At 43.1% G+C, this 22,499-nt stretch overlaps 1 protein-coding gene across 3 annotated transcripts in view; it reads right to left on the reverse strand.

Annotated features, from left to right (window-relative positions):
• Nucleotides 1-22,499, reverse strand: part of LOC306862120 (E3 ubiquitin ligase RNF121) — a 151,791-nt gene that overhangs the window by 21,873 nt on the left and 107,419 nt on the right. For all 3 annotated transcript variants that reach the window (XM_079404761.1, XM_079404762.1, XM_079404763.1), the window contains one exon: nt 20,896-21,016. In XM_079404761.1, the coding sequence (XP_079260887.1) occupies nt 20,896-21,016 (121 nt within the window). The remainder of the gene's footprint in view (nt 1-20,895; nt 21,017-22,499) is intronic.

Genomic DNA, 22,499 nt, shown 5'->3' on the forward strand with positions numbered 1-22,499 from the left:
AATTTTGAATTCTGAGATTGCTGTATGTTTATTAATAACTTTGAACTGAATACCTCCTATGTGCACGTGTAAATATTGTAAATGTTTGTTGTCTTATATGTAATACAATTCACAATTGCACGGCAGCCTTGACTCTGTGTATCATTGAATTTCACCTTTTCCTCCTTGAGCCAAACCAAGATTTTCTGATATTGGTCCACTATTTTATTTATAATTATTGCACTTATATATGCTACATTACTTTGGCGAGCCAGCCAGGAGGAATTGGTGAGTTTAATGTGCATTTGAGTTATTGATTTGGGTTTATTTCAGTTCGATAACAATAATGGATGTGTTTTTGAAACGTGGTATCAAATTATCAAATGCTGTGCTGTTGGAGGGCGAGGGCATGACAGAAGCAGGAAGTAATGAAGTTATTGAGTTTCTAGGCCAATATGGTTCAGTCAATAAGATTGAGGAAATTTCTGAGACTGAATCTGAGTATGATGGTGTGCTTGTTGTTGAATTCACTAGCGGTGCAGCTTTGGAAGCGCTGCGTCCCATTTTGCCGCACACATGGGTCTCTGCTAAAAGGACACATACATGTTGCATTTTGGAGCTATCTACTGTTTGCAAAAACTATGTTGTATTTGTCTGATTTGCAGAATTTAGCCAAATTAACTGGAGTGGATTACACAGAAGTGCTCAAAACAACGATGTCTCAGATTGGACTTTCGGTCTCCGAGCTCAGCTCTGCTCCTCATGTGGAAGAGTCATCAATCACAGAGTCGCCTGCGCTGTCAAAGCCATTAGTGAAGCCATCAATTCAGTTTCCACCAGCTATTCCTGTTCCCCTCATTGACACTGCTGCTCCCAGGTCAGTCACTGAGCCCAGTATTGATCCATCTAAATTTACGCAGTCGGGGATGAGACATTCAACTTCCAGCATTGACGTCCATCCACCTGAGGTCCAGCGCTATGTAGTGGAGCACATTGTGAAGAATGAGGAGAGTGCAGTACATCACCAGAGGATCAGGGTTTTTTCAGGTCGGCTTCCCAGACCTACTCATGAGGCTGACTATGACACCTAGCGGTCAGGAGTAGAACTGCTGTTGAAGGATCCATCTGTGTCCGACCTCCATCGTTCTAGGAGGATACTGGAGAGCCTCCTTCCTCCAGCAGCAGACTTGGTCAAGCAATTGAGTTCCAGCACGCTGCCTGCAGTGTATTTAGACACTCTTGACTCTGCATATGCTACTGTTCAAGATGGGGACGAACTGTTTGCTAGATTCATGGATACATTTCAGGATACCGGTGAGAAACCATCTGCCTACCTTCAACGGCTCCAGGTTGTCCTGAATTCTGCCATGAAAAGGGGAGGAGTCATAGAGTCTGAAGTAAATCGGCATTTGCTGAACCAGTTCTGTCGTGGATGCTGGGACAATTCTTTGATTGCTGAGCTCCAGCTAAAACAAAAGAAGACTTGTCCACCCACTTTTGCTGAGCTATTGCTCCTCTTGCGCACTGAAGAGGACCGAGAGGCAGCAAAATTACATCGAATGAAGCAACATTTGGGGTCTACACGGCAGAAAGCTACATCCCATGCCCAGTTTGCTCGTGTTAACCCTGAAGATGGGGCCGCAGTTACTGCTTTGGTTAATATCACCCAGCAACTGGCTAAACAACTAGCTGACGTCCAGCGACAGTTAGCTATGCTAACAGCCAGCCAGTCAAAGACCAGTTCTATCTCCAAAACTTCCACTTACAGTAAACCACATACCAGGGCCACCAATCAGCAGCCTAGTCGATCCACACCTACGTCGGCCAAACCTGGTTATTGTTTTCGGTGTGGTGAGGATGGCCACATCCGTCCTCAGTGTGAGAATGAACCTAATCCTACTCTGGTTGCTCGTAAAAAGAAACAGTTCACTAGCAATCAACAAAACGCTTCCAACTCCGTTCATTTAAACTGAGTCCGGTTCCTGTTGTGGGACAGACAGGGGCCAGAGGGGACCAAATCCGTCCCAAGGAAAAAAAGAAGATTGTCAAGTGTGCAGAAATGTCACAGTCCAAGATAAAGAATGCAACCATACAACTTCCAAAGGGTCTGGTGGGCTCAAAATGTTCTGCAGTCGTTCAGATTGCTGGACAGAACTACTACTGCCTTTTGGATACTGGCTCGCAGGTCACTACGATTCCAGTCTCTTTTTACAACCAGAGTCTCAGCGATCTCCCTGTGAAGCCACTTTATAATTTACTCCAGGTAGAGGGTGCTGCCGGTCAGTCAGTGCCATACCTGGGGTATGTAGAGATGACCATAGGTTTTCACAAAGAGTTCTTGGGAGAGGAATTTGATGTACCGACTCTTGCCTTGGTTGTACCCGATGGTAATCCTGAGGGTTCATCAATTGTGCTTATTGGCATGAATACTCTGGAGCCTTTATATGAGCGATACATCAGTAGTGACCTCTCAAATTTTCAGCCTACGGCCCAAGGTTACTGTGCAGTCCTAAAGCTCTTACAACTGAAGCGCCAACTAAGCCAGCTGGGTCGAGCAGGATCTGTGAAGTTGTTGAGTCAGACACCAGTTCTGATCCCTTCTGGTCAGACCATTGTTCTAGAAGGCTCTGCCAGAATAGACAGTCCAACTACAGTTCAATGGGCTGTGATTGAACACCCCATATCACCTCTTCCTGGCGGCTTATGCGTCCAGAGTTGTGTCATTACACTTCCAACTCATGCTCCCTACAAAGTTCCTGTTCTTGTTAGGAACGAGTCTGAACAAGATGTTCTCATTCCACCAATGACCGTAATTGCTGATATTGGTACATCACCTACCATCCTGGCCCAGCATACCGTAAATATTTTTCCAGTCCAAGAAGGTTCCCAAAGAAGCACTTTGGAGTTAAATTTTGGAGAATCATCTATTCCACCTGAATGGAAGGAGCGAGTAACATCCAAGCTCAACCAAATGCCTGAAGTGTTTTCTTACCACGACCTTGATTTCGGTTGTACGGATCAGGTAAAACACCATATCAAGCTCCACGATGAAACCTCTTTCAAGCTTCGAGCCAGGCCTATCCATCCCCGCGACATTGAGGCTGTTCGAAGCCATTTGCGGGATCTGCTTGAAGCTGACATCATCCGGGAGTCAGAGTCACCATTTGCCTCCCCAATTGTGGTGATCCGGAAGCGGAATGGCGATGTTAGGTTGTGCATCGACTATCGTAAATTAAATTTACAAACCGTGAAAGACGCCTATGCCCTGCCGAACCTCGAAGAGTCGTTTTCAGCATTAACGGGCTCCAGATGGTTCACGGTTCTAGATCTAAAGTCTGGATATTATCAGATTCAAATGAGTGAAGCCGATAAGGCTAAAACTGCATTTGTCACACCGCTGGGGTTCTGGGAATGGAATCGGATGCCGCAAGGTGTTACGAATGCTCCAAGTACGTTCCAGAGACTTATGGAGAAGTGTATGGGGGATTTAAATCTCAGGGAAGTCCTTGTATTTTTGGATGACATCATTATCTTCTCTGACACTTTAGAGGAACATGAGAAGCGCTTACTCCGAGTACTTACCCGCCTGAAGGAATTCGGCTTGAAACTGTCCCCTGAAAAATGCAAATTTTTCCAGTCCAGTGTACGTTATCTTGGACATGTCGTGTCCGAAAAGGGTGTTGAAACGGACCCTGAAAAAATATCTGCTCTCAAATCCTGGCCAGTCCTCCGAAATCTTAAAGAGCTACGGTCCTTCCTAGGGTTTGCAGGGTACTATCGGAGGTTCATCAAAGATTACGCCACCATAGTAAAACCTCTCAATGTTCTTACTAGAGGCTATGCACCCATCCGTCAGTCTATTAAAGATAAAAGTCCTGCTGGAAAGTTCCTGGACCCGAAGCAGTCTTTTGGGGAGAGATGGACATCTGATTGTCAAGTTGCTTTTGACACCGTAATTTCTAAACTAACATCTGCTCCTGTCCTTGGGTTCGCCAATCCGAAGTTGCCTTACATCCTTCACACGGATGCCAGCATAATTGGTTTGGGAGCCGTTCTATACCAAGAACAGGATGATCAACTTCGGGTAATTGCCTATGCCAGCCGAGGCCTATCTCAGAGTGAGTCTCGATATCCGGCACACAAACTTGAGTTTCTGGCCTCAAAATGGAGTGTCACAGAGAAATTCCATGATTATCTTTATGGTGCTAACTTCACAGTTATTACAGACAATAATCCTCTTACATATGTTTTGACCTCAGCAAAATTGGACGCCACAGGCCACCGGTGGCTAGCTGCGTTGTCAACGTATTCCTTCAAGATGCAGTACCGTGCTGGCAACCTTGATGCCGATGCTCTTTCCAGATGTTACCATAAAGTGCCGGATAAGGCTACAAGCTGTGAAGAATGGGAACTTGTGAACCGCTTAGCGGAGCAATTGTGTGACCCCGGTGAAGTTGCAGAAATCTCCCCTGACATTGTGGTTGCCATATGTCAGAGCAGTCTTGTCAGATCATGCTGTCCTGCTGACTACACTCAACTTGATGTGACCTTAGTTGAGTCTTTTTCTGTCCATGCTAATATTATTCCTGACTGTTTTGCTGAGGAAGAGTCACATGGCCTTCCTGTCATTTCTCCTCTGACCCACGCTGACCTGAAAGAAGAGCAGCGTGCCGACCCAGCAATTCGAGAAGTCATCTTCCAGCTTGAGACGGGGGAAAAGGTTTCTTCCACTGTTAGAGAGGAACTTCCCGAGCTCCCATTGTTGTTACGGGAGTGGAATCGGTTGGAGCTGGAAAATGGAGTTTTATATAGGAGAAGACAGGACGGAGATAAACTTGTCCTTCAGCTTGTTTTGCCCCCAGTGTTGCGTTCTACTGTGCTGAAGAGTCTCCATAGTGATATGGGGCACATGGGTATAGAGCGAACCCTGGATTTGGTGCGGCAGCGCTTCTTCTGGCCAAAAATGGCCGTTAACGTTGAGAACTTCATCAAAACCTGTGGTCGGTGTGTAAGGCGCAAGACTCTCCCAGAGAAGGCAGCTCCTCTTGTAAATATTCAAACTAGTCGTCCTTTGGAACTAGTATGTATGGATTTTTTAACACTTGAACCGGATAGCAGCAACAAAGAATATTTTGGTGCTTACTGATCATTTTACCAAATTTGCCGTCGCTATTCCAACTGTGAACCAGAAGGCTAAAACTGTGGCAAAATGTCTGTGGAATGACTTCATGGTTTGCTATGGCATTCCAGAACGCCTACATTCTGACCAAGGGCCAGACTTTGAATCTAAGCTGATTAAGGAGCTCTGCGATGTAGCTGGCATTAAGAAAACTCGCACCACTCCATACCACCCCAGGGGTAACCCTGTTGAGCGCTTCAACCGGACGCTGTTAAACATGCTGGGAACTCTTGAGAGCAAGCAGAAGGCTAAGTGGAGGGAGTATGTTAAACCTCTTGTCCATGCGTATAATTGCACGCGGAATGAGGTAACAGGATTCACACCTTATGAACTCCTGTTTGGACGATCGCCACGGCTCCCGGTTGACTTAGCTTTCGGGTTGCCAGTTCGTGACTCTCCATCTTCCTCTCATTCACAGTATGTGAAGGACTTAAGATCACGTCTCGAGGAGAGCTATAAGCTTACATGCCAGTATGCTCAGAAGTCAGCTAAAAGGAACAAAAATCGGTTCGATCAACGTGTAAAACCTGCAAGCTTGGATGTTGGGGATAGAGTCCTTGTTCGGAATGTCAGAATTCGAGGAAAACACAAGCTCGAAGACAGGTGGGAACAAGAGGTGTATGTGGTTGTGAACCGTGCTGGGGATCTCCCAGTTTACATTGTGAAACCAGAGACTAGGGAGGGACCTAACCGCACGCTCCATCGTGATTTGCTCTTGCCCTGTGGCTTCCTATCGGCTTCTGTTACAGAGGACTTCCTAGAAGATCTTACTGTTCAAAAACCCCATACTCGCAGCCAGAGTGGAAAGTGTACTGACCAAGTTGATATCTTTGAGGATGAGGATGCTGAACTTGCCACCTTTGGGAGTTTTCCCCAGTTTCCAATGAAGTTCAGTGTGGAAAGAGTGAGTGGAGGTGAACAAGATCCAATGGCCGGTGATATTGTGGGGTCCGCCTTACCGACAGCCCCAAGTGACAATGATTCTGTTGCACCTTTCCCACAAAACTCTGCAACAAGATCTTCAATTGCGACCGCACTTGAAACCCACTTACCTGACGTTGAAGAGTCCCGGCCAATCATTGGTGAAGATCCATCTATGTCCAGCTGCGAGGTAGAACCTCCTGTGGAAGGGGCTGAGGTAGAAGAGCCTGGAAATCCTCTACTTGATCCAATAGGTGACCATGTTGTGAGAGAGACGGAGCTATCTGTGGGAGGAGAATTGGAAATTCCTGTGGAAGAAATAACTGTCAATGTGCCTGAAACTGAGGTGCTTTTGGAGCCTGAGGCTGAAGCTCGTGAGCCGGTCCAATCTGAGTCATCTGTGGGCCCTGCTGTTCATAGTTCTGTTACTGCCCCCAGTGATATAGTGAGATCTGATGTAGTACCCAGACGTTCAGGTCGGCGGCGTAAACCTCTTCAACGACTTCATTATACAGTATTGGGAAACCCATTAATTTCAGTCGTTCAAACTCTTTTCCATAGTTTGGCTAATGTTTATACAGAGGCCTTTAGTCAAGCCACTGCAGCAGATTCTGTCCCTAAATTGTAATAGTCTACTTCTGCAGTTCTATGCAACGGGGACGTGCATGATTTAAGGAGGGAGGGTGTAACCCAGGTGTTTTTGCCTTATTCTCCTTACTCGTGGCTCCCCTCTGTGTTCGCGTTGTCGCGAGACTTCGTGAAGTATCGCGAGACTTGACAGAGTGTTGCGTCACTTTCCTTTAAATACGGCCGCGCGCTGTTGTTTGGTGTGTGTGTGCGGGAGTCGGTGTGTTGAGCTGCTGCAGGTAGGCGTTTAGCCCTGTAAAACATTTTACTGTTAAGCTAAACTGTTGGTTTAACTATTATGCCTTTTTAGATTGCCTCTACCTTTCAGTTGACTGCTGTTGAGTGACTTAATGATATGGGAGCTGGTGAGTTGTCATTGTTTGTTATATGGTGCTAACAGTGTATTGTATGTGGATCTGTTAGCCGGTGCTGGCGCTGGCTGTACTTTAATTATACTGAGTCTGACTGTGTGTGTGTGTATATGCCTATTTAAATCAGCAATGCACTAATAATTAACCTTAATCTTAATATTGTTGTTGAATTATGTTGTCAACTACTCTATTCTGAAATGTATTTTGAAGCTATTATTGATATTGTCTAGTTATAAGAGTACTCTTGCTGATTGTTAAATTATTTATATTGCTAAGTGCAGTATTTATATTGAATCATGTACATGATGAAACGAATGAACTGAGATTGATAATATGATGACTTTATGATATTGTGGTGAGATATTTGTGATGCTTGGAACCAGAGTGATGTATTAATGGGTCCTGTTTTGTACAGGCCAGGTTCTGTGCATTGATGGCGAGCCACTAGGCCCAAAGCTGATGATTCGGAGTGCATGCATCTACCGATGTGGTAGGAGGCGCTGCAGCTGCTGAGTTGATACACCTGCACACACACCCTTAGACACATTATCACACATCTACATATTGGTACTGAGCTTATGAACTGTTCCATCCTGGACTCCTTGGACTCTGTCTGTCTTGAGGACTGTGTGTGTTGTGAACTGCCGCGGCTTCAAGCACTGTTTATGATTGAAAGAATTTTGAATTCTGAGATTGCTGTATGTTTATTAATAACTTTGAACTGAATACCTCCTATGTGCACGTGTAAATATTGTAAATGTTTGTTGTCTTATATGTAATACAATTCACAATTGCACGGCAGCCTTGACTCTGTGTATCATTGAATTTCACCTTTTCCTCCTTGAGCCAAACCAAGATTTTCTGATATTGGTCCACTATTTTATTTATAATTATTGCACTTATATATGCTACACCTACCACTGTTGTGTCATCAGCAAACTTGATGTGGTGGGAGCTGAACTTGGCAGTGCAGTCGTGGGTCAGCAGTGTGAAGAGCAGCGGGCTGAGCACACAGCCTTGTGGGGCACCTGTGCTCAGTGTGGTAGTGCTCGAGGTGTTGTGGCCGACACGGACTGACTGAGGTCTTCCGGTTAGAAAGTCCAGGATCCAATTACAAAGGGAATTGTTAAGGCCCAGCAGGTTTAGTTTATTTATGAGCTGTTGTGAGATTATGGTGTTGAATGCCGAGCTGAAGTCAATGAACAGCATTCTAACATAGGAGTCTTTATTTTCTAGGTGGGTAAGAGCCAGGTGGAGGGTGGAGGAAATTGCATCGTCTGTAGAGCGGTTCCAAACTGGAGCGGGTCGAGTGTGTTGGGGAGGCTGGTTTTGATGTTGTGCATGACTAGCCTCTCAAAGCACTTCATCATGATTGGAGTCAGTGCTATGGGACGGTAGTCATTTAGACAGGACACAGGTGATTTCTTTGGTACCGGTATGATTGTTGTGGATTTTATACATGTCGGGACGACTGCCTGGCTCAGCAAGGTGTTGAAGATATCTGTAAGCACATCTGTCAGCTGTGCAGCACAGTCTCTCAGAACACGGCCAGGTATGTTGTCAGGACCCGCAGCCTTGCGTGGGTTAATCCTAGATAGGGTCTTCCTTACGTCGGCTGGAGACAGACAGAGCGCCCAGTCGTTGGGAGGTGTGGGCAGATTTTGTGCAGGTGTGTCATTCTGCATTTCAAACCGTGAATAAAAGTGGTTGAGTGCATCGAGGAGGGATGTGTCCTCATCACTGGCCTGTGCTGGGGGCTTGTAGTCAGTGATGGTCTGAATGGCTTGCCACAGGCTCCGTGTGTCTCTGCTGTCTGTGAAGTGATTGTTGATTTCAATCAACAATCGATGACGGCTGCTCCTTTCAGCAGCTCCTGTGGCAGGTTAAACTTCCTCAGCTGGTGAAGGAAGGTACAACCTTTGTTGGACCTTTTTTTTTTTTTTTTTACAATGGAGTCGATGTGAGTGTCCCACTTTAGGTCCTGAGAGATGATTGATCCCAAGAACTTGAATTTCTCCACTACAGCCACAGTGCTGCCTATGATGGTGAGTGGGGAGAGTGCAGGGGGGTTTCTCCTGAGGTCCATGATCATCTCCACTGTTTTAAGCGTTTTCAGCTCCAGGTTGTAAAGACCGCACCAGACAGCCAGCTGCTCAACCTCCTGTCTGTAAGCAGACTCATCACTGTCCGATGACTGTAGTGTCGTCTGCGAACTTCAAGAGCTTGACAGAGGGGTCTTTAGAGGTGCAGTCATTGGTGTACAGGGAGAAGAGCAGTGGGGAGAGAGGGACACCAGTGGTGGTGGAGCGGCTGTTTGACATGAATTTCCCCAGTCTCACTAGCTGCTGCCTATCTGTCAGAAAGCTGGTGATCCACTGACAGATGGAGCTAGGGAGGGACAGACACGCGGGTTAGTTTGGTCTGGAGAAGTGTTGGAATGATGGTGTTGAAGGCTGAACTAAAGTCCACAAACAGGATCCTCACATAAGTCCCTGATTTGTCCTTATGCTGCAGGATGAAGGGCAGTCTCATTTTGCCTGGATCATCCACGGACCTGTTTGCTTGGTAAGCAAACTGCAGGGGGTCCAGTAAGAGTCCAGTGATGTCCTTCAAATAAGCCAGAACCAGTTTTTCGAAGGACCTCATGCCAGACATTAGTGCCACAGGTCTGTAGTTGTTAAGTCCTGTTATCTATGGTTTCTTTGGGACGGGGATGATGGTGGAGCGTTTGAAGCAGGAAGAGACTTCACACAACTCCAGAGATCTATTGAAGATCTGCGAAAAGATGGGGGCCAGCTGGTCAGCTCAGGTTTTCAGACAGGCTGGTGTCACACCGTCTGGGCCTGGTGCCTTTCTTCTCTTGTTCTTTCTGAAGACCTGCACACATCTGGTGCACACAGGGGAGAGGGGGGTTACAGGAGGTGTTAGCGGTTGTGTAGAGAGATGGTCAGGATGGGTGTGGGGGTTTCAAATTTACAATAAAACTCATTCAGGTCTTCAGCAAGTTGTTGATTCACCTCAGTGCTGGTGGATGGTGTCTTGTAGTTGGTGATGGCTTTTGGACCTTTCCACACTGAAGCGGAGTCATTGGAAGTGAACTGATCTTCCAACTTTTTAGCGTAGGTCCTTTTAGTCACACTAATCTCCTTATTCAGTGTGCTCCTGGCCTGATTGTACAAGACTCTGTCCCCATTTTTGTAGGCATCCTCTTTGGCCTGACGAATATGTCTGAGTTTTGCTGTAAACCATGGCTTATCATTGTTGAATGTTAAGTCCTGGTAGGAATGCAATGCTTGTAAAACCCACTATGTTTCATTGGTCCATCTCTTTACAGTTGTAGAACCTTACTGAACCAAGACCAAACAATTATAGAATTGTGCATACCAAAGAGGAAACTTAGACGATTCCCTCCCTTCAGTCCGAAAGGGACCAAGCCTACTGACGCCTCCCTGTCTAAGAGGATAACCATCGTTATCTCCTGAGACCCATAAAAATAGGAGATATTTGAGAAGAACATCTGGATGTCTTTAAAGAATAGAACCTTCAACGTTCGTGACCAGTTTACCATAAATAAAGTCGAACAGTACAAAGCCTGTTGCATCTGGAAAGGATCCAGCACCGACAAGGACACACACAGATAATTCAACCAAAAACAGAACCAAGACCTCTGGATCTGGACATGACCTCCTGACTGCTTAACATGTAATTCAATGATCATGAAGACGGTTTTACAACCGACGTCCGAGCTAAAAAAATCTCCAGATGCATGTCCAACGGGACACTCGTGACCCCCGGACAACCCCTCTCTCTCTCTCACATTTGAACAATCATTTTCTTCTTAGTAACAGACAAAGAGACTTAAGGATTGCAAAAAGAACAAAGTATAATTGTTCCTGCTATTAAAGCAATATACTCAGAAGCAATATGTACAATATATTTACAATATATATTCAGGTTGTACCCATGTTATTGTTGCAATCTTTTGATGTCTAATTTTTCCCAATCACTATTGTTTAGTTTCACTTACTTGGTGTGATTATTTAGAATTAAGGATAGTTTCATCTATGGCTTAACCGCGTAATAGATAAAATTGATATATGTCCTTTGGGTATGCAAAATACTTGGTGTTTGATTTCGATGGAAGCTGATTTCATCAGCAATAATCTGGTGTGGATGAAAATTGTCTTTTATCATAATGTATGATTACAACACATATAGAAATCTGCTTTCAATAGTTTCTTCATGCGATAAAATAACTTGCTCACGCGCTGTTTGAAAGTTCGGCTCCTGCTCTGATCGCGCTGCTAAGCGCTTCCAGCCATTAACATCTGGCCGAGCAAGTGAACAAGATTCAAGATTTTTATTTGTCACATACACAATTATACAGAGTATAACCAGCAGTGAAATGTAGGTCAGGTCCGCTCCAAGGACAGTGCAATTATAAAGTATACAAATATTAAGAAAAAGAAAAGTAGAAAAAAAATAAAATAAAATATAATATATAAATATAAATATAAATGTGCAGGTCAATATGTTGTTGACTTATTAATAAAGAGGAATGTGCAAAAAGAATGTGCAAAAAGTTGTACAGGGTATTTAAATAGCAGCAATATGAGGTAGAAAAAATTATGAATAGCTTATTGATATGGTGATATTTACATGGAGTCATGTGATGTTATGACAGATTTAGAGTTTAGGAGCCTGATGGCCTGGGGGAAGAAGCTCCTCCTAAGTCTCTCAGTTTTTGCCATTAGGCTACGGAAGCGCTTACCAGATGGAAGCAAAGTGAATAGTCGGTTACCAGGGTGATTTGAGACCTTGATGATTTTAACAGCTCTACTTTTGCAGCATTTGAGGTAGATGTCCTGCATAGAGGGGAGAGCAGACCCTGAGATGCGCTCAGCTAAGCGCACAACTCTCTGTAGTGCTTTGCAGTCCTGATTGGAGCTGTTTCATACCACACTGAGAAGTCAATACACTTTCTATGGTCCCTGAATAGAAAGTTTTCAGGATTGCTGGTGAGACCCTGAATTTCCTCAGCTGTCGCAGATGGTACAGTCTTTGCCTGGCTTTGTTAACCTGTGTTTGGATGTGTGCAGTCCAAGTCAGGTTCTCGGAGATGTTTACACCGAGGTACTTGAAGTTACTCACCCTCTCAACAGGGGTCCCACTGATCATAAGAGGAGTGTAGGGCTGCTGCTGTCTCTTCCTAAAGTCCATGATCAACTCTTTAGTTTTGCTCACATTCAGAGAGAGACAGTTGTCCTGGCACCATGATGTGAGTCTCTCTACCTCATCCAAGTATGCGGTCTCATCGTTGTTGTAGATGAGGCCCAGAACCACAGTATCATCAGCGAATTTGACAATAGATGCGGAGCTGTGAGAGGACACGCAGTCATGCGTGTAGAGAGAGTAGAGCAGGGGACTCAGGACACAGCCCTGTGGGGCTCCTACATTCAGGGTGATGGAGTTTGAGGTGAACTGGTCAACTTTCACTACTTGAGGTCTGCCGGTGAGGAAGTCTTGAATCCAGTCACAGAGTGAGGAGTTTAGGCCGAGGTCTGTGAGTTTAGAGGCCAGCTTGATGGGGACTATAGTGTTGAAAGCTGAGCTATAGTCAATGAATAGCAGCCTTACATAATTCCCATTGTTGCTGTCCAAGTGTGTGAGGGAAGAGTGGAGGACGTGAGAGATGGCATCGTCCGTAGATCTGTCTGGGCGATAGGCAAACTGAAGAGGGTCCAAAGTATCAGGTATGGAGGAGCAGATGTGGCTCTTTACAAGTCTCTCAAAAACCTTCATGACTATAGATGTGAGGGCAACTGGGCGATAGTCATTCAGGCAAGAGGGTTTATTGTTCTTAGGCACAGGGATAATGACAGATTTTTTGAATGAGGTGGGAACCACGGAGGTAGCAAGGGACTCATTAAAGATAGACGTGAACTAACCAGCAAGCTTATTGGCGCAGGACCTCAGAACACAGCCGGTTATCCCATCAGGTCCGGCTGCTTTCCTGACGTTCACTTTCTTTAGCGCCCTCCGAACCTCATCCTCCATGTTGGTGATTACAGGATCATCGCTGCTCTGCTTCCTGACGCGCTGGTCGGCAGAGACGCGCCGCCGCCGTTGCAATCAAAGTGGCCGTAGAAGATGTTTAACTCGTCGGCCAGCAACGGATCTGCTCTCACCTTGGCAGAGGATTTGTTTCCAAAGGCACAGATGGTCCTTAGTCCCTGCCACATCGTCGAGAGTCATTGAGCTGGAAATGACACTCAATTCTCTCTTTGTATCGGTGTTTGGCGGCTCTTACTGCGCGTCGGAGAGCATAGCACGATGCTTTGTACTCGCTCATATTCCCGGTCAGAAGAGCCTCATTGTAAGCGGCAGTGCGTGTGTTAACCGCAGCACGGATTGTTCTGTCCACCCACGGTTTCTGGTTGGAGAATGTCCTTACAGTTATTGTTTCTGTAGCTTGCTCAGTTAGCATGTTTACAAAGCTCAATGCTACATCCGTGAACTCGCTGATGTCAGAAGAACTCACCTGGAACATGTCCCAGTTGACGTCATCAAGAGCTGCCTGCAGCATAGCCTCTGAGTGGGAGGACCAGCGCGTCACTACTCTCTGCACCGGAGGATCCTGAACGAGCCTTTGTTTGTATTTCGGTGTTGGGAAAATGGTGGCATGGTCCGATTTGCCAAAAGCCGGTAGTGAGCGGGCTTTGTAGGCATTCTTGAACTGAGTGTAGCAATGATCCAGTGTGTTTGGTCCTCTAGTTGGACACGATACATGTTGATAAAAGTTCGGCATGACCTGCCTGAGGTTAGCTTTGTTAAAGTCCCCCGCGACGATAAAGGCAGCGTTGGGGTGTTTGTTAATGTAGCCGCTGAGCACATCGTGAAGCTTAGACAAAGCCAAGCCAGTGTCTGCCTGTGGTGGAATGTACACAGCAGTAAGTATGATCGATGAAAACTCCCGGGGCAGATAAAATGGGCGGCAAGTAATGGAAAGATGTTCCAGATGAGGCAAGCAGGAACGCGACAGAATGGAGATATTCCTGGGATCACACCATTTCTTGTTAATCATGAAACACACTCCTCCACCCCTCGATTTACCGGCCTCTGCTGTTCTGTCCATCCGAAAAACAGAGAAGTTATCACTCGGCATTACAGCAGTGTCCGGGACCATGGACGAAAGCAACATTTCTGACAAACAAAGGATGTTGCAGTCCCTTATGTCACATTGGAAACTAATCCTGGCTCTAAGATCGTCCATCTTATTATCCAAGGATTGGACATTTGCGAGCAGAATGCTCGGAAGAGGAGGACTGTGACCCCTTTTCCGGAGTCTATCTCGAATCCCAGCGCGTTTCCCGCGGTGTTTCTTGATCCGTCGCCTCGGGGGGTTATTGTTCATCTCCGCGTTCCGAAGAATCTCCAGTGGCCATGAAGGCCATGATAGGAACAGGTTAGTGTAGCGGTTTCCAATGTCCAAAAGTGTTTCTATGTTGTAGGTGATCAGTGCCGACGTGGAATGTGTAAAAAGAGAAAGTAAAAGTAAGTAAAAAAGTTAAAGCTGAAAAACTATCAAGACTTAGTCAAACTTCTAAAGAAACTAACATCTGAAGCCTTCAGAACTGAAACAAACTTCCTGAGAGCGTCATCACGTCAGAAAGAAGCCAACCAACCAACGAAGGATATCTCCAGTGACATCACGCAGCAGCGACTTCAGTAAAGCAAGTAAACTCAAACAATTCTTCCTAATGCTGCTGGAAACTGGTTGTATTCATCTTTAAGTGTAAAGATAGTAAAGTTCCTTGCTTGTGACTCCCTCAGGTTGAAGTTAGAGCATTCTTCAAAACGAGCATTAGAACCTTAAACTCTCTTCAGATCAAAACAATTCATTGCAACGTGTGTTTGTGTGTTACGTATTCTGTTTGTGTTATTTAGCTTAGTAGTTGTGTAGAGTAGTAAATAAACTTTGATTTTATTAAGAAATCTTTGTCTGGTGCTGTGTAATTCCCAAGTCTTAAACTATTTGCCAAAGATTGCGTTACCTACGCTCAAAATTTACCTATGCTCATGAATTTTGATAGAGTACTATTTGGTTTGTTTTATTGTTGGCCACAAATAAAATAAAACTGAATTGTTAAAAGATAACGTACTGATTTCAATGCTTGCTGGACAAGTCGTTAATGAGGTATCGTTAACAAGGTATAAATTGGACGTTTTGATTAATATCGATTAATCATGTAAATATTAATATTGAATCTTAAGAATAGATTCCCCAAAATTTAAATTAAAATAAGGGCTAATCCTTTACACAGTCTTTACTACAGGTTTAAGTTTTTGCCTGTAGGTTGGAGTAAGATGAACCAGGCAGTGGTCAGAGAGCCCCAACGCTGCCCATGGGACAGAGTGGTATGCATTCTTTATTGTGGTGTAACAATGGTCCAGTATTTTACGGTCTCTGGTGGGACATGTAACATGCTGTTTGTATTTTGGCAGTTCAAGGGAGAGATTGGCTTTATTAAAGTCCGCAAGAATGATTAAAACAGAGTCTGGGTGTTGTTGCTCTGTCTCTCAGATCTGATCAGCGAGTTTCTGTAAAGCTGAGTTTACGTGCGCTTGGGGAGGAATGTAAATACTTGCGAGAATGAACGAGCAAAATTCCCATGGCAAATAGAAAGGCTTACAGTTAATGAAGAGTGCTTTCTAGGACGGGACAGCACATCTTCAACACCATTACATCTGTACACCACCTCTCACTGATGTAGAAGCATGCCCCGCTGCCACATGATTTCCCCATTGATTCTGTGTCGCGGTCCGCTTTAAAAAGCTGAAAGCCCGGCAGACTTAACGTGCTGTCTGGAATGACATCATTCAGCCAGGTTTCCATGAAACAAGAGTGTGAGAAATCCTTATTTGTCTGGGAGAGCAGAAGAAGTTTGTCCGTTTTGTTGGGTAGAGAGCGGAGATTTTCCAGATGGATGCTAGGCAATGGCTTTCGAAATCCTTGCTGTCTGAGCTTCACAAGCACGCCGGCTTGCTTCCCCCGTCTGCGCATCTTGAAGCGTTTGATCAGCACTGCTGCTCCGCCAACTACTACGTTCAGCTGTCTGTTCCTGTCTGTCGTGCTGCTGAGGTTTGTGATTGTAGCTGAATGTAGCTTCGCTTTTTTGTTGAATATCTATCTTACTTTCACTCTCTGTTGTTTAAAGTGATAATATATAACTTAATTCCCACCATTTTTCTGGTATTATCTATCAAACTAATCTAAGTAATTTGATCGTTAGCTTTTTAAAACGCGTGCAGCGTTAGCCGGTTAGCTTGTCACTCGTAGTTCCATTCGCGTTTCTATTCGCGCCTATTATTGTTTTCTTTTTTCTCGCTCCATTTTTCACGAGTTCATCAAACAACAGTGGTAAGTGAATCATTCATCAATCACGGTGAGTGGAATCACGGCTTCTTCCTTGCATCATCACTTGCACCGCCTACCACATGTACAGTTTATCTGTCTCTGTCAGCAGCGATGGATTCACATATGATAAATGCAGGGAAATAGTTAGGCTGACAGAATATTTCAGAATTAGAGACACTCATCCAAACTTTCGTTGAGGACAGTAAAAAAGTGAGGGCTGTAGATACTGCTTTGGATGCGACCAGCTCAGGGACTCCGACTTCCGGTAGAGCCCGTGCAGCAGGGCAACTTCTGAGAGATGGTCTTCATCCCTCCTGGGGTGGTGCCGCTCTTCTCTCTAGACTATGGACATAGTCTTAGAGTTCATACTTGACTAACTGAAGGACTAACTGAGGAAAACATCCAAACCAAATTAAGAGTAACAATTTAATTGATGTTCAACAAATAGAAACCAGATATAATATAGGAGATTAGAATTTTTTGAGATAGGAATTTTGGGTTTTCATGAGCTGTATGCCAAAATCATCAATATTAAAACAATAAAAGGCTTGAACTACTTCAGTTGTGTGTAATGAATCTAAAATATATGAAAGTTTAATGTTTTTCAGTACATTACAGAAAATAATGAACTTTATCACAATATGCAAATTTTTTGAGAAGGACCTGTAGATAAACACATGATAAAGCTTGGCTTATTGAACATTAGATCCCTTTCTACAAAAGCACGTTTTGTAAATGATATGATCACTGCCCATAAACTAGATGTGCTTTGTTTAACAGAAATCTGGCTAAAACCAGATGATTACATTACCCAAAATGAGTCTACTCCCCCAAGATTACGGTTACAAACATGAACCACGTCCAAAAGGTAAAGGGGGAGGTGTTGCTACAATTTATAGGAATATTTTCAGTATTTCTCAGAGGTCGGATTTCAAGTATAATTTGTTCAAAGTAATGGTGCTTCACAAAGTTATCCAAAGAAACAAGTGTTAATAATAAATCCCCTGTGATGTTTGTACTGCTACTGTATACAGGCCAACAGGGCACCATACAGGCTTTATTAAAGAATTTGCTGATTTTCCATCTGAGTTAGTGCTGGCTGCAGATAAAGTCCTAATTGTTGGTGATTTTAATATCCATGTTGATAATGCAAAAGATTTGTTGGGATCAGCATTTACAGATATTCGAAACTCTATTGGTGTTAAACAACACGTGTCAGGACCTACTCATTGTCGAAATCATACTCTAGATTTAATACTGTCATATGGAATTGATGTCAGTGGCATTGAAATTTTGCAGCAGAGCGATGAAATCTCAGATCATTATCTAGTTTCGTGTATATTCCATATAGCTACAGCTGTAAAGCCAACTCCTTGGTACAAATATGGTAGAACCATCACTTCTACCACAAAAGACTCAGTTCCTCTGCATATCCAATAGCTCAGAACAACTTGATGTAACAAACTATGGACTCTCTCTTTTCTAGCACCTTAGATACGGTTGCTCCTTTGAGCTTAAGGAAGATTAAGTAAAAGAGTCCAACACCGTGGTATAATGAGCACACTCATGCCCTAAAGAGAACAGCCCGGAAAATGGAGCGCAGCTGGAGAAAAATAAAATTAGAGGTATTTTGTATTGCTTGGCGGGAAAATACTCTCTCCTACAGGAAAGCCTTAAAAACTGCTAGATCTGCTTACTTTACATCTCTTTTAGAAGTAAACAAACACAACCCCAAGCATTTATTCAGTACAGTGGCTAAATTAACAAAAAATATAACATCAGCAGGTGCAGACATTACCCAGCAGCACAGTAGTAATGACTTTATGAACTACTTTACCTCCAAGATAGAAACTGTTAGAGAGTTGTAACCATGCAGCTGTCAGCCATAGTATCGCATCAGATAGTACGCTATAGATCCCCTGAGGAACAATTCCACTCATTCTCTTCCATTGGAAATGAAAAATTGTATAAACTTGTTAAATCATCTAAACCAACAACCTGTATGTTAGACCCTGTTCCATCTAAGCTCCTAAAAGAGGTGCTTCCAGAAGTTATAGATCCTCTTCTGAATATTATCAGCTCATCATTGTCATTAGGATATGTCCCAAAAACCTTCAAACTGGTTATTAAGCCTCTCATTAAAAAACGGCAACTTGACCCCAAAGAATTAATTAATTACAGACCAATCTCGAATCTCCCTTTTCTGTAAAAGATATTAGAAAAGGTAGTATCATCACAACTATGTTCCTTCTTAGAGAAAAATTATATATGTGAGGATTTCCAGTCAGGTTTTAGACCATATCATAGTACTGAGACTGCTCTCATTATATCATCTGATCGTGGTTGTATCTCTCTATTAGTGATACTGGATCTTAGCGCCACACTATCGACACTATCGACCACAGCAAATAGACTAGAAAATTATGTTGGCATTAGATGAAGTGCACTGGCATGGTTCAAATCATACTTATCTGACTGGCAGTAAATGAAGAGGTATCATACCAATCACAAGTGCAGTATGGAGTACCTCAAGGCTCAGTACTTGGCCCCTTACTTTTCACACTTTACATGTTACCCTTGGGAGACATCATTAGGAGACACGGTGTTAGCTTTCACTGTTATGCTGATGATACTCAGCTCTATATCTCTTCGCGACCCGATGAAACTTCCCAATTTGCAAAACTAACGGAATGTATAGTTGATATGAAAAAATAATAATAATAACCTAGATCACCATCTAATACTTGATGGCTGCTCTGTAAATTCTTCGTCATCAGTTAGGAACCTAGGCGTACTTTTTGATAGCAATCTTTCCATCTAAATTACAACCTATGCTCTCAATGTCAAATGCAGAAATATTAATTCATGCGTTCATGACCTTGAGGCTAGATTATTGTAATGTTTTATTGGGTAATTGCTCTGCACGTTTAATAAACAAACTCCAGCTGGTTCAAAATGCAGCAGCTAGAGTTCTTACTAGAACCAGGTAGTACTGTCAACACTGCATTGGCTCCCTATTAAACATTGTATACATTTTAAGATCTTGCTAATTACCTATAAGGCCCTGAATGGTTTGGCACCTCAGTATTTGAGTGAGCTCTTATCATACTATAGTCCTTCATGTCCGCTGCGATCCCAAAAGTATGGCCGTTTGATAATACTTAGAATATCAAAAATCAACTGCAGGCGGGAGATCATTTTTCTATTTAGCGCCAAACTCTGGAACAATCTACCTAACACTGTTCGGGAAGCAGGCACACTGTGTAAGTTTAAATCTACATTAAAGACCCATCTCTTTAACCTGGCGTACACATAATAAACTATTGCATTTCTATAATTCAAATCAGTTAAAGGACTGTTAGGCTGCATTAATTAGGTCAACTGGAACCGGGAACACTTCCCAAAAGATCTGATGTACTTGTTACATTGTTAGAAGAATGGCATCTACGCTAATATTAGCCTGTTTCATTCTTATTCCGAGGTCACCGTAGCCACCCAGACCCAGACTGTATCCAGATCAGATACAGATACCAGATCACTGCAGAACAACTGGATCCAGTCCGTATCCAGATCAGATGGTGGATCAGCACCTAGAGATGACCTCTACAGCCCTGAACATCAGCGGAGACCAGGGCAACTAGATGAGCCCCAGAGACAGATCCCCAGTGAAGACCCCGTCTCCTAGATAGCCATCTGGACAAGACCTCAGGAACCAGATGAGTCTGACTCTGCTTTGGCCTAGATTTAAACTGCTGATTTTGTCTGACAAGAGGAGAATGACACTATTTTGACACATTATTTCCCCGTCTAAATACTGTAAAGCTGATATAAAGCCACCCAGCTTTATATCAAGCTGATGTAAAGCTGCTTTGACACAATTTGCATTGTTAAAAGCGCTATACAAATAATAGTGACTTGACTTGAGCAAAACGTCTGAATAATCGAAAACGGTAGGAGATTTTGTGGTGTGTTCTGCCAAATGTTTAGCAGTTCATCCCTGGTGAAACTGATCGTGTTTGAAAAATAAAAAACAGGAAAAACAAACAAAAACACAACTGGAGAGCAAAGCACCGTGACTGCCGTGTATGGCGCCATTTTGTTTTACTTTTTAATATGCATCGCTAGGGATTTGGACAACTTTAAAGATGATTTTCTCAATGTTTTCTATTTTTTTTACAAAGATTCCAGATATTCAAATAGTTGTATCTCGGCTAAATATAGTCCTATCCTAACAAACCATACATCAATGGAAAACTTATTTATTTCGATGATGTATAAATCTCAATTTCTAAAAATTTACACTTAAGACTGGTTTTGTGGTCACATATGTTATAGGAAAAAGGTATACAGTACGTAGATAAAAGCAAATGTAATGTTTATCCATTGATTTAAGCTCTTACCCCAACTGTAGATGCCATAAAATCAGCACACATCTCCGCAAAATCCCGACCAAGTACACCATAGTACAGGCCATAAAAGAGAAGTGAAACGCCAAAATCCATAGCATCTTCTGGCTTTATTCTGAAACCATAAAGAGAGGTGACATGACTTAACATAAATGATCTGTAAGGGAAACAGGTCAATTTAGTTCAAAGGGAATTATTTTATTTTCCCCAGTTAAGACCTTGACTTAAATGCAATAAAAGAAAATAACTAAAAATATAATAAAATACCTAACTACATAATACTATTATTGTTAGAAATTGCAACAATATCAAATAGAAATAAATACATTTATACATTTAAAATTTTAATTAAAACCATAAGTAAACAATAAATAAACAATTATATCCTGGCCAGAGGAGAACTGGCCCCCCAACTGAGCCTGGTTTCTCCCTAGGTTTTTTTTTTCTCCATTCTGTCACAGAGGGAGTTTTGGTTCCTTGCCGCTGTCGCCTCTGGCTTGCTCAGTTGGGGACACTTAATTTCTAGTGATTATTGTCAATTTGACAATAGCAGATACTACTTAAACTAAACTGATCTAGACAATGACAACTCTGAACTCAATAATGAAATTCCTTAACTGAAAATTGAGTGTTTAATCTTATTTTTATACATTACTGACACTCTATCCTCCAATTTGATACTGTTAAATGCTTTGACACAAACTGTATTGTTAAAAGTGCTATATAAATAAGTGACTTGACTTGACTATAGGGAATTTGGATAGAATCACTGTTTTACGGCTGATCACAGAGTCGGCCAGCGATTCACTGAACGAGCCGTACAACATAAACTCTGCAATGGATATTAAAATCCAAAATATAGTGAAAACACTATTTAATAGCACAGTAACAAGATTGGCAGTTTAAGACATTAACTTGTAAGCACAAAACACAAGATACTTCTCTTTTCAATATAAATAAGACTTTATTGGATAAATCTAAGACATGTAAACTAATCTAACGCATGAACACACGCATTCACACAAGTTGCAGAAAGAGAGAAAGTGAGGAAAGGATGAGTTTAAGAGAATGAAAATGTGAAATCCCAAGTTTATTAGCAATATGTGCTATTGCATAGACCTGAAGAACCATCAATCCCTTATTTAACCCTCGCATTGAGTTTCTCAATGAGGCTAAAATTTATATTAAATGCACCAGCTCAGCTGGAATCTGTACTTGCGTTGCCTTTGTGTTAAGGGATTCCCTTTTGTTGCCGTCTTTGCAGAAAAGGGGGTTTCCCGAGGTTGCTGATTGGCTGGAATTTCAGTAGTCGTTGAAGTGATGTCTTGTGCGTTGGCTGACGAATGGTTTCGGAGTCAGTTACTGTTTGAAGTTTTGAAGTGGTCACAGACTCTAGTTGAACTCGTAGACCAGGCGTGGTGGCAAAAACTTAACTCAGAACACGAAACTCAACAGAAAGAAAAGAAACTAAGGTTAAAGAATAAAAGGATGTAATGAGACTAGATGGTTTTTCTTCTCATCGTGGCTAAACAGCAGCTGGCATGTAAGCCAGAGCACACTCAAAGAGCGCTAAAAAGGCAGCGTCAAAACACGGTGGC

This window comes from Barbus barbus (assembly GCF_936440315.1).
Source record: "Barbus barbus genome assembly, chromosome: 43".
NCBI lineage: Eukaryota > Metazoa > Chordata > Actinopteri > Cypriniformes > Cyprinidae > Barbus > Barbus barbus.